At 36.8% G+C, this 20,143-nt stretch overlaps 1 protein-coding gene across 6 annotated transcripts in view; it reads right to left on the bottom strand.

Moving 5' to 3' along the window:
* mrtfba (myocardin related transcription factor Ba) overlaps positions 1-20,143 on the bottom strand; it is a 63,023-nt gene that overhangs the window by 4,603 nt on the left and 38,277 nt on the right. For 3 of the 6 annotated variants that reach the window (XM_087276122.1, XM_087276120.1, XM_087276119.1), the window contains 8 exons: positions 19,952-20,121; positions 13,065-13,202; positions 12,729-12,979; positions 12,108-12,276; positions 8,736-9,524; positions 8,533-8,652; positions 4,212-4,379; positions 2,194-2,310 (listed from right to left, as the gene is read on the bottom strand). In XM_087276122.1, the coding sequence (XP_087132248.1) occupies positions 2,194-2,310; positions 4,212-4,379; positions 8,533-8,652; positions 8,736-9,524; positions 12,108-12,276; positions 12,729-12,979; positions 13,065-13,202; positions 19,952-20,121 (1,922 nt within the window). The remainder of the gene's footprint in view (positions 1-2,193; positions 2,311-4,211; positions 4,380-8,532; positions 8,653-8,735; positions 9,525-12,107; positions 12,277-12,728; positions 12,980-13,064; positions 13,203-19,951; positions 20,122-20,143) is intronic. The other 3 variants (XM_087276124.1, XM_087276123.1, XM_087276121.1) reach the window with 1 other exon arrangement.

The raw sequence follows: 20,143 nt of genomic DNA, 5'->3' as shown, positions 1-20,143 counted from the left end.
CAAAAAACATCAAAAGATTGTTAACTTCTTTAGTTTGCTCATTTTTGGACTATATATTCATCTGGTCACCTTAAGCATCTTTCCTCTATTATTTCCTCATGACAACTCATATATGTCATTAAGACTATTATTTCTTTACTTGTAAGTAATTTAAAAAGTCAGCAAGAATCATTATTTGATAACTTCAAAAAAATGTAGATCAGCAATTGTTCTAGTAATTGTTGGAAATAATTTTAAAATATTAGTGAGCACTTTTTTGACTAAAAAAACAATAATGCAAGAAGAGTGTCAATGTCAACTTGCGCATGTTTACAGAGTGCCTATAATGCAAAAAATCTTTTTTTAAGAGGTTTAAACAGTCGTGTAGCAACAATGTGTGAATATAGCCATCTTCTAATGGTTAAAAAATTTGAAATATTAATTCTGTTTTTTTGTAATCATATTTAATAAAAATAGCCTACAGGAAGAAATCAGAGGGGGAAAGCTCCGTCTATTGGTGATGATATCTCCCTCATTAGCAAAGACAGCCCTGGGGTTCATTTCTGAAAACCATCGTTAGCCAACTAAGGTTGCAAGATCCGTCGTCACAACGGAAAATTTGTTGATTTGCCGTTTTCAAAATCCATCATTCCAATGAACATTCGCAAACTTGTATGCTTGCAACTACACCTCTGGAGCTGTAGATAGAAACAGTTCCTGGCTGTGTTCTATCGCCAGTTATCCTCCTATGCCATATTCGTTTAGATTGAACATTCTAACATTTAAACTTGGAATAATAATAATAAAAAAAATAGCATTAAAGTCCTCTCTCTTAGGTGTAATTTGCTTTTAAAGTATTTTTACTGTTCAGTTTTATCAATCTTCATGTTTACAACTGCGCTCCCTTTGCAGTGCACTTTGAAAGCATTGATGTCATTTTGAACAAAGCCGTGGCTCATGATGAAAGCTATAGGTGACCTATTATTTAAAGCGGAATTTATGTTACGTCTCCAAAGCTTGTGAAAATAAAAAACTTAGCATATGTTTATGCTTTTCATTTGAAGTAGGTTATTTATTAAGTATCTGTACTGTATATGACATGGGCCTGTTAGTTAGCACATTTCTACAGTGGTTTGCATGTGTCAAATTGTAAAAGTAGATTAAAAAATAAATAAACAATATCCTACTTAATAATAATAACAATAATCGTCATCATCATTATCCCCATCATTAATGTTATTAATAGTATTATTAAAGTAGGAGTTTTTCATTTGCTAATAAATAATAAATATTACATTTCATTTCTTAGTAAATAGCCTCATTAATTATTTATTTAGACGATTTATATATGATATTAGAATACATGCTAACTTTTTTGAGTGATTTTATGTTTTAGAATAGAATATGGAATATCCTCAACAATATTTGTAAAGGAAACTCAGGCTCTATATGTGCCAGTTACATATATTTCAATTAATAAGGAAAACGAACAAGAGCATGTTTTTACCAAAACTAATATTGGATTATTTTTTATGTTAGTGCATGTAAAACAATATAATTTGCACAAAGAAATTATGTTTTTTTTTTTTCCTTTAAAGAAGTTTAGGGCATCGTTATGGGCATTTTAAGTTATAACTAACATGATTCAAACGATGGATCTGCAACAGAGAAACTAAAAGTTTTGGGAAACACTACTACATTGTTCTTTTTCCAAATCATGCTTCATACTACGATAGTTCAGCCGCGAACTATCACTGTCATTGTTTGGGAAATGCACCCCTGAGTGAGAAGCAGCCATTTTGAATCTATTGCTATGCTAACACATAAGCATTTTTAGCTCTGCCCTCTTCCCAAAATAGCGCTTGGAGCATAATCTCAATTGGATTTGAAGTCACCAAAATGACAAATAGCAAAAAACCTGAAAGAGGCAGTTTCAAAGAACTATGAAATATTATTTGTTGGGTATTTTGAGCTCCAACTCCACATACGCAATTTTTTTCTTGTAAAAAGAGGGCATAATAGGTCCCCAATTATAGCACTGTTGCAGACTATACATTTTGCACAACCTTGCTACACTGCTTATTTTCTGCTTTTGAGCTGGACAGCATACATACTACCTGCCTCCAATATTTATGATGCCTGCTGAAACAACCTTATTTTTATTCCAGTTTGTGTACAAGCATGTTTAGATGAATAGAAAACAGACCACTTCACCTCCGAGATGGTGGGATTCTGGAGGCTGCGTGTCTGTTTGACGGCCTCTTCATAACGGGGTGGCTCTCTGTTCTTGGGTGCCTGGTTGAAAACTTGGCACTGCTGGATAAAAGAGGCCTGGGGGTGGAAAAGTGAATGAACACTCAAGCCCCGTTTAAACTAATACGTTTGTTTCAAAACGGCGTTTTAAAATAAAAACGATCTACATCCACACTGGCGTTTCACCTAGCATTTCTGAAAGATCTCCATCCAAACTACACCACTGAAAATGCACATCAACTGACCACACACACACTCTGGCATGCGCTGCAGGGTATGTGCACATCTAAGCTCCAGGTAGTCACACCTTTCCAGGAGAGAGCAACGCAGGTCAGACAGTAAATCAATGATCTTCCGCTGGATCTCATCTCACTATAGTTGTTAAATGTGATATTTAATTCTTCTTGTTGTCTCTATCTAATGACTCTTTGGTCTTTTGAATCTATTACTTGCTCTCAGGTAACGTGTTTTGAGCCAGTGGCGTAGCGGATGGGCCCGCAGGGCACGCACCGCGGGGGGGGCCCGCGTGATTAGATCGTCGCGATTTTCAATAATTAAAAATCCACCGGCAACCGCAATAATCAAACTCTTGGGAACAACTGTGGTCGGAACCAAAGTTCACAGTTCTGTGTTCTCTGAACACCTCTCAAGCGGTGGACAACTTCATTCTGATTGCTTGCCGCCAATGTTGCAAACTTAGCGACTTTGTCACTAGATTTAGCGACTTTTCAGACCCCCCTAGCGACAAATCTAGCGACTTTTTTGTGTGTTATTGGAGATTTTTTAGACTGTCATTGGTCCATACTGTACCGTCCCTACTCTTCTCAACGAGTTGCGTGTGATGCCGCCGGCCCTTCCCCCGCCTCACAGCACTGACAGGCGGCCCAGTCAGACCTCTACAGCAGCCTCTCCCACCTGCAGCCCGAGAGCAGATCACCCCTCTGCGTACCGACGACAAATGATTTAGCACAGGCAGTGTGAAGGTATTTCCCTTGTACAGTCAAACCGATCTACTTCTACTTTATTTTAACAATTTAATTGGACCGTTTATTCTTTTCTTGTTCACAATCACAGATATTTTAGTGACAGTTTGTGAACTTGTCTGAGTTTATTACATATGAGAGATTACTGCACATTCACTACACATCTATACTGACATACTGTATTCAAACAGCAATAAATTTAGTGAAATAAACATGCTTATATAAAGTGTAGTGCAATTATAAATACCCCTTTATTAACCATTGGGTGTTAAACAAACAGAAACGGTAAAACGTGATGACGTCAGTGATATGCAAATTGACGTATGACGTATTGATTATTAAAACTGATATTCAGCAAAAGAGACATTGTGCGTTTCATATTTTTTTGAAAAAAAATAAAAAGGGGCAGTTATGTTATAGGGTTTTGTTATAAATATGCATACAGTGAAGATGACGATCATATAAATATGTAGCAACAAAAAACCTTAACATTAACATTAACCTTAACATTTTTAGTGTCTGCTAAGTAAATATCACAAATGAAAATAGGCAGTTCCTTATATCAGGTTTTCATTTTATTGTTAAGAAAGTGAAACAACATAGCCAGGATAATGCGAATGACGTAATAAACTACACTGTTTTTACCCAACGTGTCCCCAAAAGTTTGTTTTCCAATATTTATTCAGAACTTAAGGAAAAAATTGAGGAAAAAGCCCCAATCTGATTGTCGAACATCTGCAGCCACACCTCCGTTTGTCTTTGTTTTCCGATGTCTTTGTTTTCCCTCATCCACACAGCAGTGTTTAAAAATAAAAGTGGCCTCTTTGCGTTTTCAAAAAGCTCTGTTTTCAGGGCTGGAAAACTCCAGGGTAGTGTGGACGGAAGGTGTAACTGTAGCAAAACTTATGCGTTTTAAAAGTAAAATGTATCAGTGTAAACGGGGCCTCAATGCAGAACAACCATTCCCACAAAGATAATAAAAACAAAAAGTTCTACCTTGTTAAGTTGTCCATTGATAAGGGATGATGGGATGGGGGACGTCTGAGGTGAGGTTCTGTTCTCTGGGGAGCTGCTGAGGAAGCACTGAGGAATCTCCAGGCCTGCCTGGTTCTCACTGGTACTGTGCTGGAAACCTGACCTCTCAGTGGTGCCCACAGACAGGGTCTGTGTTAAGAGAAAACCAAAAGAACTTCAGACTCCAAAATCAGCCACTTCTATCCTAAGCCATCGGTGCAATTTTGTGGCATAATTTCATGACTAGGACAATTAAAAAAAAATTTAATTAAAATTAAATCGCAACTTGTTGTGGTTATCATGTTCATCTTGTCAGGAAAGCATGGTTCTGTGATCTGTAGTAAATGTTCTCCAAAGGCCAGAGAGCACTCTCACACAAGGAAACGCCAAACTCCCCAGCAGTTGTTGAATAAACAGAAGATTTAACTGCTTTCATTGATTCAACATGACTAATAATTAAACGTCTATGGAATCATCTCTTTATTTAAAATGCTGGGCTGAAGTTGTGGAGTTTGGAGTAAAAACGTTATTTCTTCTTAATGCCAACTGTGAAAAAACGATCGATAAATTGCTTATGATAAACCACTGTTTGTTAACCTTCAAGCTCTGCTTCAGTTGCTTGACGTGTGTGCATGTAAAGTCAAGTAGTGCTTTGGTGAGCGCTAGCCAGTACACGCACATATTATGTATATCTCGACATGTGTTCCTCCATATATTTCATTGAAGTTGTTCACAATACTCATCTATCTACGGAATTGGTAATGTAGTCAAATGTGTAAACATTTAGTCGCGGTTCATGCTTCTGCCTTTGAATGTTTCTGGGACAAAGCAGCTGCGTGAACGCTAAAGCTTTAAATAAAAATGAAAGCATCAACAAAAGCCCAACCCCTTCTGTTTACAGACACAAGCGAGGCTGTTTAGAGCTCAGTTCTGGTTAATAATGTCAGAATTGACCAGTATTTTGGAATGGATGTGTGAACGGTCTTTTCTGGAAAAATTTCAGAGCATCCTTGCCTGTGTGCACAGTACTTTTTTGAATTTAACGGAAAAGTCGTTCCGGTAATTTTCCGGATATTAATCGGTGTCACTGTGAGAAGGGAGTTCATGATTTAAAAACATGCTATTGCAGGGGAAACTGAAATGTGTCTCATCCAACCACTCATGATCGAAACACATAAAAAAACACATAAGCCTTTGCGTCATTTGAGTCAATTAAACACGAACAAAGAATTACAATGAAAATGAAAGTGTGGTGCTCTTCCAAATGGCCCTTTGAGGTTTTGAAAACTTCAGTTGGAATGAACCTTCAATATGGTGTCAATGGTGATGCCTGGCTGTGTGGATGGTGAGTGTAAACCAACTCAGGCACAGCATGCACGATGAGACAGAAGAGTCCACCAGGTGGCAATATAAAGAGGTAAACATTATATAAAAGCAATAGGAGTTGCTGCAATAGGAGAAATTGAATTAATGTGCTTGGAAGGGTATAAACGGTTGTTCAGGTCAGCACATTAATCTAGATAAAGTAATATGCAACCAGAAAGGATAAAGCATTTTAGCAGAAAGTAATGGAGGAATGTGCAACACAAAGAAGTTAATAGAAGGGAAATGAAAGTGCTCAGTGCTGCCCTCTGACATCTTGTAGACGTGTAAAAAAAAAGCAGTCTATTGCACATACCGAACTCATCCATTTATCTATCTTTTCAAGACACAACAGTGTGGAAGGAAGAGACTGCTAAGAATAAATTATACCTAAGAGATTTTAAAGAATAGATGCTAAAAAGCCATATATTTTTTGTGATAATTTCCTGTCTGCTGTTATGGCACTATATGAGACCGGGCTTTTTCAGGTCATCCTGGCATGGGTGCATCATGTGAATGAGTAAATGATAACGTTATCAGCTCATCACTACCAATGAGCTCTAGTTACTCTAGTCATCCAGGACTCAGGCCAGGCTAGTTCACTATGCCAAAGGAATGGCTGTCTAGCTGGGAAACCTTAGCACGGTCCCCTGCTGCCAGGACAGGCCAATTATAGTAGAGTGAAAGCCTAGAAAGAAATGAGAGCGGAGACTCCCATCCATCTCACTGATGAATGACTCTACTGGATAGACAAAACTAGATGATCCCAGAGCTCACAGATAAAGTTTATATGCTCTGATTGCTTCAGCTGGCATTGATTCTGTTCTTACTCGGATTGCATAGTCATTCAATACTTTGTTAGAAAAAGCTGTAGCGTGGATGAATGTAATGATATAGAAGCCTCACCAACAACAGATTTAACATTTTCAAATTAATGCTATTAGCAAAACATTTTTAACATTATAGTCTGCTTATTTTTATTCATGGCAGTTGGGTGACAGATAATTTGTGTGCTGAACACACTCAATTTGTAGTTCAACTACTCAACTGACCATATGGATGATCACAGGTATGAAAGCAATTAGGCTATCCAGTTAAATCAAATGATTATGGAAGAAGTTGTGGTAGGTTATTCTGGATGTTTTTTGTCACTACTTGTTTAGCCTGCATTAATGCATTCAGTTTAGGCTACAAGAAAGATCTGGATCATAATACCCACACAACATAAATTATAAATGATGGTGGTTTGCATATGTTTATTAATCCTTCATTTTGCTGCATTCAAATGTGAAAATGCAAAAATGAAGAAAGAGATGGAGTCTTGGGTCTTTTGAGTTAATTATGAAGTTACAAACAGTCAAATAACAAAAAGTCAGCAACAGTAGTAGTAACAGTGTATTTTTCACAGTACTGAATATTTTACAATTTATTTTTATTCAGTGGTTTATTTCTTAATTTTATTTTTAATAATATACCAAGTTCTAAGTTCTGTTTGTTAAAACCAAAAGTCTTTTGTTGTACTGTTTTTATAATAAATGAAAAGCAAATTAGATTTCTCTCCTTCTTTTTGGCTGATCCGAAAAAATGGTCCAAACTGTGACCAAAAAAACATTTGTGAGATTTGCGATCCGTTACACCACTAATGGTGGCTGAGGATTCAATTAGCCGGCTGGGTATTTTGTTGAATTGTTGAGTCATTATAAACTCACCCTGTTCAAAATCAATGATCTACACTGCCTGATTGACACAAAATTTAAAGTGAGTCACACATAGAAGAAGAAACTCTGCATGGAATGACATTGTGCTACACCACGTCTGTAAAATAAAAAGACTATCTATAGTATTACGTTTTCAGGTAAGGCAAGGAAAGGCAAGTTTATTTATATAGCACCTTTCATACACAATAGTAATTCAAAGTTTAAGAAAATAAAAAAACAACAAAAAATAAAATTATTATTTTTTTAATTATCAAAATGTGTTAAAAACAGGCTTTAAAGGAACAAAAAAGAAAATACATAATAGTGTGGTCTGCTGGACAGCGCAATGCTCATTCAATAAAGAAAAAGCTAAACAGAGTTATTTTTTTTAGTATTCATTTGAACGTGGTAAATATCGGAGCACATCTGATCATTTCTGGTAGGTGATTCCAGCAGAAGGTGGGGGGTGAGGGGGGTTTGACTGAACTCTTGGAATTTCTAATTTATTTGATCCTAAAGATTTGAGTGATATGTTTGTATATAGTGAGCATGTCTGCACTGTATTGAGGTCGTAGGCCATTTAGTGATTTATAGACTAGTAAAACTTTAAAATTTATTCTGAATGTAACTGGAAGCCAGTGTAAAGACCTGAGGATAAGTGTGATGGGCTCTGATTTTCTGGTTCTGGTTAGAATCCTGGTAGCATTCTAGATGAGCTGTAACTGTCTGACTGTCTTTTTAGGAAGGCCAGTGAGGAGTCCATTACAGTAATCCATCCTGATGCTGATGAAAGTTTCTCTAAGTCCTCACTGGAAACAAAGAATCTAATTCTTGCAATGTTTTAGAGATGATAGTGTGCTGATTTAATTACAGCTTTGACATGACTACTGAAACTCATATCTGAATTCAGAATCACACCAAGACTCTTCACCTTATTTGTTGTTGTTTGACCCTTAGTGCCAAAGTACACATTCCCAAGACAACCTCATCTCAGTTCCCAAATGCGATGACTTCAGTTTTCCCTTAGTTTAACTAAAGAAAGGGAGTCAATTTGATTTGTGGTGCATTCACAAGTAAACATTTGTGCTATTTTAGTGAGTGCTTGTGAAAAAGTGTGCTTTTAAGTTTTATAAAGTGTCTGAGGCATATAGAGAGGAAAGACTGTTTCCTACAGAAGGTTTGTTTGTGGTTTGATATTTATTGCATTACAAAAGTTTGAAGTATCATTCCATTTTGAGACTGACCTGAACTATGTGGTTGTGACTGAGAAGCTGTTGTGAAGTAGGACTTTCTGCTTTGGTAGACTGCAGCTGTGGCGTCTGAATTAGGCCTGTGCCTGGTGTAGAAACAGCTTGCAAGACTGGCTAAAAAAGACATGGAAATCAAAATGAGCGTTAACACAAGTATACACTGACAGAAAGCAGTTAAAGCTTAAATTTTGGGATACCTGTAGTTTGACATTAGCATTAGGCAGCTGGATGGTAGTGGTATTATTCGCCAGGGGCATTGGAAGAAGGATCTGAGTGCCCCCATGTTGAGTGGTTAGAAGTGTTTGGGGCTGCCCGATGACTTGTGGAACCCCCTGATGGCTGATAATGAACTGACGGAGCGGGGCTGTTGTCACCTGGTTGGGATGGGCCTCCTCAAGCTTAACCAGAGTTGTTGTAGTGTGTGAATTCAGTTTGCAGTTGGGAGGGACAGTGTTTTCTGCTTTGACAGATGCCAACATGATGCTTGGGCCAGAAACGTTGTTATTTTCCACAGATGGAACAACTCCACTTCGTTTCTCCACTTCTAGCTGCATCTTTAGTTCTTCCACCAGTTTCTGCTCCTGCTCCAATTTACGCAGCAATTCCTCAATCTGTCGCTCCTTTTCATGCAGTCTCCGATCTTGTTCCTCAGGAACAGCATTTGCTTTAATTAAACAGCGGTTTTGAGTCTCTGCTTGTCCTTCCACGGACATGTCCTCCCTGCTGAGAAGCTCTGAGGAACTGGGAGACACTGGTGGAGTGGAACTCAGAGTATTAGAGGGCAGTTGGATGGGGGAGATGGTTGTAGTGGTGCTGGAAACTTCCATAGGTGTGCCGCAGGGCTGTGTTTTAGGTCCTGTGGAGGAGTTGTTGGGTGCAGTAGTGATAGGATTTTCTTGGAAAGGCTTGAGCCGTTCAATAAGGTCAGTTTTTGTTCCTGATACTGGAAGACCACGCAACTTTAACTCCATTTTCAGCTCTGCCACCTGCCAAAATAAACACATTATTAGTAAAATTAGCAAATAAAGTAATTTCTGGGTTTATTGCTAAAAATTGATGTCACTCAAACTTAATGAATAGGATGCTTACTTAATTTTAGAGTAAATATTATTTCCTTGTTTGTTTCATTTTATACCCCACTATTTTTAACATTAAACAACACCTGTTAAACATTTAACATTAACATTTTTTTTCCCGAAAAAACAAAAAACAAAACTTACACACCAAAGATGCATTCCATTGATTAAAAGTGATAGTCAATAGTAGGGATACTCCACTCGATTGGCTGATAATAACATTTTATGACTCGATTGGTACTCATGAACCGATTGCAAGTGTTTGTTTATGAGTTTACACACAGAGGAAGACGCACTTGCATCAGCAGATGATTACAACAATTGAAGAGGTAAATGATGCGTGGGGGCATGAGTGATCACTGTGCTCATGTCACAGCATCTAGTTTTTGTCCCTCTGTTGCAAGTGCAACCATTGTACTTCCAGTGCTTTGAGCTGCTGGACGCGAGCGGAGCGATCAGCGCTATCTAGTGTCTCATCTAACCATAAGGCCTCTCCTGGAAGCTCTGCCATTCTCCCGCATACTCATAGTGGCCCATGACGCTGGCCAATTAGATAAAATACCCAGCAAATTATGTTAACGAAAGTAATTGAGAACGAGAACAGATCGCGAGAGGCACAGTGATGTTCTAACAATTATATTTGTTAGGTTAAATAAACAGTGCAGTAAAGATCGTCCCTGCTCTCTCATCGAGCTGCTTTAAGAGTGTCCGGAACTGTGATCATTGAGCTGCTACCAAAAGTTGGAGATGAGCAAAACATTTTAATGGCCTTGCATGTATTTAGGCCTTTTTACATACAAGTACTGAAAGTTCTGTTTTTTTTTTTTTGATGAAATTGCAAATAATCAAAACCTTGAGTGTGGTGAAAATGAATGAATGACAGCTTCTGAAGTGTCTGAGAGACATCCCTTTTTTGCACAGTAGCCTGTGTTTTATTTGATAATGTAAGCTATTTTTAAAGATAAATATAATGCATAAAATTATACATTATTTATATTACTTTATACTATATGTCTGGGAAGCTTTTATATAAATTGACATTGCACAGATGCTGATGTTTCTCAATGTTTTGCTCTGTTCTACTTGCATTAAAATTTATTATATTTTTATTTGTATTTGCATTGCATTGCACATAGCATATTATGCTTTTAATATGCTTTTATTTACACACTTCAAAAAGTATTTTCTTTATCAGAATGTCTTGCACTTTACATATCACACTACATTGTTTTAATCAAGCTTAGTTTACAATGTTTTACGTGCATTAAGTACAAATATCAGAAATGACAACAGATCATTAAGATTTTATTAATATCAGTTTTAATGTTATTGACTTAATGCACCTGACAGATTTCATTCATTCATTTTACTTCGGCTTAGTGCCTGATTTATCAGGGGTCGCCACAGTGGAATGAACCACCACTTTCTTGAGAGATTTATGTATTTTTAATTTTAAGTGGTTTGTGTAATGTGTTTTATGGTTGGTAAAATAATTTATAAATGCATCTTTAATGATTTTTTTTAACTAATTACACTGTCTTGTCCCAATAGTTAGATTTAGAGGCTTTTGCAAAAAAAAAAAAAAAAAAGCACAAGTGGATTTAGCTGCTTTTGACGCAAAAGAAAATCTACCTTGTTAAAAACCAAAGAATTCTCTAAAGTGTCATTTAAAAAAAAGCTATTTAATTTACCAGCTAATAACCTTGTCATTAACTATAAAATGAAACTTTTGAACCTAATCAGAGGAGCCTGATAGAAAATGCCCATTTACATGAAAAGAGGTCTGATGTATTTAGAGGGTTTTGCATCTGAGCTCATATATTCAAATATTTTTAACTTATTTAATAATAAAACTTTTTGTGATATGGTACAGTAGTTTATAGGTCCATTTCTTTTTAGTAAAACTTTTTCTTCATTGAGACATGTTGATTTCTACGTCCATCATTTGCAGTGTTTCTAAAGTGCACTGTTAGTCGTTTCTTTAACATGCTTTATCCAATATTTTTTGTATTTTCTGCGTCTGCCAATTACAAGTCCACACTAAACGGTTATAAGAGACGTGTTTAAGAGATTATATGCAACATCCCTAATTTATTCTCTTAGGTAAGGAGATTTATTCTCTTTGGTAAGATCTGGGAAATGTGCTTTAGGCATTATAAAGCTTGAAGCATCGGAATCGATACTCAGTATTGGCTGATCATCATGACAAGGAATCGGTACTTGGTATCGGCTGCAAAAATCCTGATCGGAGCATCCCTAGTAAATACATGTTTAAACCTACTAAAATCCATATTGTTAAAAAGATTTTTAAAATCAAATAAATGCTTTTCTTTTCACTTTCATAATACCGAAAACAGAGTTTCACATAAATATGCACACTTATCTTTAACACTGATTTTTCTTCAACACTAATCTGCATATAACAATGACTTCTTTCAAAAGAATGATCTAAAATTAATTGCACTTTGGTAGAAAATAATAATCTCTCTGTACCTTCATCTCCTCCAGGTTGGCTGGTAATATGCCAGCTTTGCGGTTGGACAGAGTACTATTGGGCCGTACAGGTGTTGTTGTGGGCAGAGACACTACAATCGAGGCAGGAAGGCTATTGGCATTGTTGATAGCCACTGTGGCACTGCTGTTTTGGCCTTCAATCACAGGCCTGGTGAGGTGGGAGGCAGATGAGAAAACAGAAAAGAAACAATAATCAACATCACAACAGGAACTATTCGTTCGCTCACCCAATCTCAATAAATAAACATGATCAAACAATGCAGAGGCAGAAAACAACAGGCGTCGTAGGAAAATAAATACTGCAGAATAAAAGATGGAAAAGGAAGCGGAGGACTAACCTCATCAACTTCCTGCCATTAAGAAAAATCTCTAAACAAGATTTGTTATTGGAAAATAGGTAATGGTCCTCAGGGCAACAAAAGGGTTTAGACATTTTCCAGCTAAAATCATTCATATGCAGTCAAATAAACACATCCTAATGGGGAGCTTCAAAAGCAAAAGAAGACATTTATCAAATTAAGAAAGACAAATGCCAAATGGTTTGCATCCACCAAACTGGCAATGCAGTTCTAAACACAAGATCCGGATCTTCTTGCTTACTTGAGAGGTGCAGGAAGGATGGTCTGGTAGTTGTAGTGCTGCTGTTGCTGTTGGCTCAGGATCTGTAGCTGCAAAAATAGCTGCTGTTGTTGTAGTAAACGAGCATACGAGGAGTCCATCGGGGCTTGGTCGGGTTCTTGTTTCTGATCTGGGGGAATGTACTGATGATATTTCAACTTTTTCACACGTGGCTTGGACTCCTTGCTCTTCTTGCTGCGGCTCTTGTCTCCAGGTAACTTGGGCTGACTCTGCTGTAGATCAAACAGAGGTTTGACATCTAAAGTTATTGAATTTAATACATTTTGTTGAAGCCACAGAAGGCAGATCTTTACTGACCTTTACAAGGGTGGGCCCCGACTTCACAGGGGCTACTGTGACTAGTTGTGGTATGGGAGCTGGAGGGCTAACGGATTGTTCAACGGTGGAAAAGGGCTTGAGGAAATCTGTTGAAGTAGTGGTGACTGCAGGAAAGTGCTGTAAAAAAATAAACAATGAATTTCAGACTTTCTGCTAAAATTGAAAGACCAAATTCCACACAGAAATTCAAAGAGTGTCTTCACATTGAGAATGTAATTCAAAACCGGAAAGAATACTGTTGTAAAAACATTATTAAATTTTTCAAAACCCCAGCACTAACAACCAAATATACCAACAAGTTTCCAAAATGTTGGCGTAACTGTGAATGTAATAAAGCAAACCATTATCCTATTTTTTGGGAGTGTATGTCTATTCAGGAAAACTAGAAAAAGAAATACAGGAGGTTCTTAAACGTATATTTGAAAGAGATATACCTCTAGAAAGTCAGTTGTTGTATTTTGGCTGTGTAAATCCAGATAAAGTAACGGCAGCCAATACCTGATGCGTGCGCTAATGACTGCCAGTAAAAAAGAAAATCACATGCAAATGACAACAACAAAGAGCGACCAACCTTAAATAATTGAATAGATGCAACTATTGAGATCTATAAAATCACTTCTGTAGTGAATTCAAAGAAGGATTTATTTCGGAGAATGAAAAAAATGGAGGAAATGGGTTGAATATATTTCAGTTAGAAGACCTGATTTTGTTGCTATAAACAAATAGAACATGCTGAACTGATAAATATATGCTAATGTGTGTACACCTTTATGGTTATAAACAGTTGAAATCAGAATTATTAGTCCCTCTGTTTATTTTTTCAGCATATTTCTAAACAGAATAGTTTTAATAACTCATCTCTAATAGCAGATTTATTTTATATTCATCATGATGACAGTAAATCATATTGTACTAGATAATTTTCAAGACACTTCTAAACAGCTTAAAGTGACATTTAAAGGCTTAAGTAAGTTAATGAGGTTAACTAGGCAGGTTAGGGTAATTAGTCAAGTCATTGTATAACGATGGTTTGTTCTGTAGGCCAGCTGTTTCCAACAGGGAGGTCCCGGCCCACAAGGGGGCCTCAGCGAGCTCGTTAGAAGAACAATAATGTTGCTTTAGTTAATTTTATCCCCAAGATGACCAAAGAATTTACAAATTGGATATTAATCCTCCACAAAAAAAAAAAAAAAAAAAGACAGTCTCACTGATTGGCCTTCAGCTGCTAAAACTAATGACTAGGGTCAGATAAAATACGCGGACATTTTTGGCTATTTCTGAGCAGAGTTTAGTTAAAAATCTGCAGATTTAAGCGGAATGATTTTGGGAGTATCATAACTAAAATCCTAATATATGATATAAAAAGTAATACCATTTTAACTTGTGTTTCATGTTTACGATGCAAATTCAATTAGATCCACTTTTTTTGGTAAACAAAGCAAATCTCTCCACATAATTTATCTACTTAAAGACAGAAAATATTACTTTGCTAACTGTATTGTAAATAAATCATTTAAATATTTTAATATTAGTCAATAATATTACTGTAATTAATTAAAAAACTGAACAAATATGAATTTATATATATATTTACACAAGTAAATAAACAGAATCAATGATGGGCTAAAAATCAGCAGAATTCTGTGGAATTCTGCGTGTGCAGGTTCCGTGTGGACCTAATGACCCAAGCATAATGGACCCAGGTTAGGAAGCTCCAAAAATTTCTGACTTTAACTGTATATTCACATTGTATTCTATGTTATCCTCATGTGTATAATGAGGGTGGTCATTTGAGATAATTCTGGAAGGAATTATATTATGACATGCGTTTCTACCCTGGATGTAAATAGTGTTTTTATTATTTTCTTTAGTTTATGCAATTTTTCTTTTTATAATGTAACAAAATCTGTATACTATGTATAGTTTATACACCTGACAATAATAAATGTAAATTGTATGTCACTTAAGCTCACATACTGCACTTCAAATGTACCTTGAAATATTTATATTACATAAAGTAAAAGTCATGTGTCATTACAAAGACAGACACACAACACAATAAACCTATGATATATTCTACTAGGGCTGGGCGATTAATCAAAAAGTGATCCAAATCAACATTCACTTATAATCGATCAAATTTGCCCAGGTCCATTCAAATGACTTTGAAGTAATCGGTCATTATTCGCTTACTTTCCACACCATGTGTGAAGTCATGTGACCACGCTATGTTAAGCCTTTAGTTATACTTATGCAGCCACTTTCCAGCCACATCTGATCTCTGGTCAAGAAGGATGATGGACCCATTTTTGAGCCTTAATTTGCACTACATTGACTATGATTTAAAGCTGCGTCAGAGATGTCTTGTGATGGCAAATTGTCCATTACATTAAAATTGTTATTTACATTAAAATATTTATTTGCACAAGACGCAAGAAATGCACTGTTTAAACTATTATTTACAGGCTTTTTAGTTTATTTTATTTAGAAGAGATACTGCTTATTTTCTACTATTAATGTAAAAAACATTGAAAATAAAAAAAAAATTGTTTCCAAAAGAGCAAGTTATTTATTTATTTAACTTTTTTTATAAGAATAGTGACTGTTTGTTTCAGGCAATCTGTGTCTTAATTTCATTGTTCAATGTTGATGTTCAATAAATAACCATAGATAATAGGCAATGAGTGTTTCCTCCAATTATTTTAAAATCAAGTAATGCACCCTTCATTCAGAAATCTCTGACTTGTATTATGTGAGCAGCATATTTACAGTACAAAACTTATCAGTAAACTATGAGGGCATAAAAATAAAACAATTATTCATTACTCATAATTGAGTTAAAATGTTCAATTATTCAAGATTTAGATTTTAGGCCAGATCGCCCAGCATTATATTCTACCACGTGGAGTGTGTCTTTAAACATTCATGCATTTGCATTTATCTTTAGTTGTCACAATGAAATCAAGCGAGTATGAATCCAGACCAACACTAATGTGGCATCGTAAAGCTATCACACTTGGACCATAGTAAACGTGCCCCCTAAAGGTGCTTTGACACTTAGGCCCCGTTTACACTAGTGCGTTTTAGTTTTAAAACGGCGTTTTAGAATGAAAACGATCCGCGTCCACACTCGCGTTTTACCCAGCGTTTCTGAACTGCTCTCCGTCCACACCAAAATGCTGAAAACGCACATCACGTGACCACACACACACACACTTTGGCAATCGCTGGAGGCTGGAGCCCATCTACCCAGATGACAGCTCTTCTAGTCGGACTACTCATCAAGCATCTCCCGCTGGATCTAATCTCACTATATTTGCTAAACGTGATATTTCATTCATGTTGTTGTCTTTATCTAACGACATATTCCCTGACTTTGGTCATTGGAATCTATTACTTGTTCTCAGGTAACGTGTTTTGGCTGAGCGCAAAGATAAGTTAATGATTAATGTAAGCACGTAGCATTCTGTATATTGACTGATCGCTTGCCTTTATTTCCTATAATGTATAAACTTATTGTATGTTATACTTTTATAATGGCCATTATCGATAATTAAAACTGATATTCAGCAAAAGAGAGGGTGTGTTTCGTATTTTCACTGAAATTGAAAGGAGGCAGTTGTTACCGGCTCCGTTTTGTTATAAATATCCACACAGTGAAGATGATGCTCATGCAGCACGACGCCTCAACATTTCTGCTGTCTGTTTAGTTGTTAATATTAAAATAAAAATAGGCAGTTCCTTATATCAAGTTTACATTTTATTGTTGAGAAAGTGAAACAACGTAGCCAAGGTGATGTGAATGAAGTTATAAAGTACACTGTTCCCTGTGAAGATTGACGCGTGTCCTCGGTATGTTTTCCATATCAAACTGAGAAGAAGAGATGCAGCCTTGATCAAACTTGCGAAGTCTGAACTTACACGGAGAAGATTCAGGACTGAACTGTGTGTTAGGCTACTTAATATTGAGGAAAAGCCCCAATCAGAGAGGCGAATGTCTGCAGCCCCGCCTCCGTTTTCAGATGTCTCCGTCTTTCCCCATCCACACTGAGACGGAGCAGCTGCGTTTCAGAATGAAAACGGCCTCTCCAGCGTTTTCGAAACGCTCCGTTTTCGGCGCTCGAGAACTCCGGAGTAGTGTGGACGGATGGCGTAACCGTAGCAAAACTTATGCGTTTTCAAACTAAAACGCATTAGTGTAAACGGGGCCTTAGTTTGAGTGTCTGGTCTGAACCAGTGTTCGATTACTCCTCCTGCACTGAAGGGGATTGTGTTCACACTGTTATTGGTTGTAAGCCAGCAGCCGTGTGCCCCTGTTGCTAAGTAACGACTATGAAAAAGAAGGTGCTAAAATGGAAAGAACTGTTTGTATCACATTTGTTAAGTCTTTTTTTAACCTTTGGTTTTATAAGCCACTTGAGTCTGTCTATTGCAAAGGCTGAAAATGATCAAAAAAGCGATCTGTTCATCAAGGTTAGTAGAATGTCTCTCTATACATGCATAGGGTCATTCCTGCTTGTTGCATGAGTGTGCATTCTGAGTCAGCATACACAGCCACACAGCACACACACAAGTGGTCACAAGTCATCGATAGCTGTTCATTTTGTAATTTAGTATGACTGATTCACATCAGAGATGAACCACAGCCCAAACCATCATGATAAGGATAAGTTGGGTATGTTGGATTTGCTGAAAAAAAGAGCATTGTCAAACCAACATGTGTGTGTGACTGAAGTGCCAAGTCAAAAGCCCGAAGCAAACTTCAGCAGTTAACAGATTTTTTTAATGTAAACAGTAAACACACACTCAAATGCAAACCCTTTCAAAGTAGACTACACTTGCAACCACAAATAAATAAATAAATAAACACAGACAAACATAAAAGAAAGATTCATGCTTTTTTAAGTGATTGCCATTTCTCTCTGTTATAATCGATGAGGTTGTTTTTACTAATTTAAAGTATTATTGAAGATTTCTTTTAATACAATAGACATGTTGTCACTCTGATTCAATCTTTTTGTTTCTTTTCTGACAAAGCAAATTGTGCAAGTTGCAGAAACTTTGTAAGAGGGATGTCAAAACTAATTGTTTCAGAATCGGCTCAGTAATAGATCATAACCTATTTTAATGTACAACGTATCATCTGTTGCATATTCGCTATGCTGCAGTTGCATAATATGGCGAGGAAGGCGGGACACAAATGCGAGTAACTAATAGACTTCAACTAATTAAAAAGCTCACAACTCTGTATGTACACACTTCATTGCTTGTGAGTTTGCTGGGACAGTCTTTCCCAAACACTGATTAATAGAGAGGAAATGGAAGCATATAATGGTTCATCCGAAAAGTATTGAAAGCGCTTTATTTTTTCACATTTTGTTATGTTACAGCTTTATTCCAAAATGTATTAAATTCATTCATTTCCTCTAAAGCTACACACAATACCCCATAATGGCAATGTAAAAAAAGATTTTTTGAAATTGTTGCAAATTTACTAAAAATAAAAAACCTGAAAAATAACATGTACATAAGAATTCACAAACTTTGCTCAATATTTTGTTGATGCACCTTTGGCAGAAATTACAGTCTCAAGTCTTTCTCAATATAATGCCACAAGCTTGGCACACCTATCTTTGGGAATTTTTGCCCATTCCTCTTCGCAGCACCTCTCAAGCTCTATCATGTTGGATGGGAAGAGACTGTGTACAGACATTTTCAGATATCTCCTCAGATGTGTAATTGGATTTAGGTCTGGGCTCTGGCTGAACCACTCAAGGACATTGAGTCACTGAGTTGTTGTGAAGCCACTCCATTAATATTTTGGCGGTGTGCTTTGAGTCATCGTCCTGCTGGAAGATGAACCGTTGCTCTAGTTTGAGGTCAAGAGCACTCTGAAGCAGGTCTTCATTCAGGATGTCTCTGTACATTGCTGCGGTCAGCTTTCCCTTTATCCTGACCAGTCTTCCAGTTCCTGCTGCTGAAAAACATCCCCACAGCATGATGCTGCCAACACCATGCTTCACTGTAGGGATGGTATTAGCCAGGTGATGAGTGGTACCAGGTTTTCCCCAAACGTAATGCCTGGCATTTACTCCAAAGAGTACATTTTTAGTCTAATTAGACCAGAGAATTTTGAACTCCGATTAAGCTGCTGAAACATCTCAAGAATGATCAGTGGAAACAGAATGTACCTGAGCTCAATTTAGAGCTTAACGGTAAATGCAAATAATACTTATGTACATGTGACTTTTCAGGTTTTTTTTTCTAATAAATTTGCAACAATTTCAAAAAACTTTTTTTCACATTGTTATTATGAGGTATTGTGTGAGGAATTTTGAGGAAATAAATTAATTTAATCCATTTTGGAAAAAGCTGTAACATAAAAATGTTAGCTTTTAACCTGCTGGTGAATACATGAGGTGCCGTTATCTTTCATCAGATACATAAGCAATCCACTGAAGCATCATCTGACAGGCATGGTGTTCAATAGATTAAGTGTTTATGTATCTGTGTTTGGCACTATTGATCACCGCTGTTCAAGTGCAATCACAGACGTTTCTGTTGAACGTGTAAACACAATGGCCAATCATAGGTGAACTTGTTTGTGGAAAGCACTGTGGTATTGAATTGAACTGTACCAATGACATTATAATTGTAATCAAGCCAAACTCTAAGACCAGTGTACAGACCCCTACTTTGTAAACTTGGTTAAAAAAATCAGGCAATGCGTGGACAGTATATGAGTACTATGCTGGTGCTGAATTTTGCATCATGCATTTATGCAAATTGTCACAAAAGTATGAAACCTAAAGAATACATTGGGCTTAAATGTTCTGTCAAAAGTCAAAGAAAGTAATTAGAACTACCTGTAGCAAGTTATTGGGCAGCGGTGAGGTCTCCTCCATAGTCCTGACCTCTGCAGGTGAGGCTGCAGATCCCTGGGACTCCTGACTGGCTGGCTGCTCTGGTGAAAAAGCATCTCCACTGTCTTCATCAATTAGATCTTCTAGAGTTCTAGGGTACTGCATCTGACCATCTACACAAAGAACACAAATTAC

Source organism: Danio rerio, chromosome 12 (genome assembly GCF_052040795.2).
Source record: "Danio rerio strain M-AB ecotype USA chromosome 12, GRCz13ab, whole genome shotgun sequence".
Lineage (NCBI taxonomy): Eukaryota > Metazoa > Chordata > Actinopteri > Cypriniformes > Danionidae > Danio > Danio rerio.
Note: the sequence above shows the minus strand (reverse complement) of the source record. Positions and strands in the feature narration are given on the sequence as shown.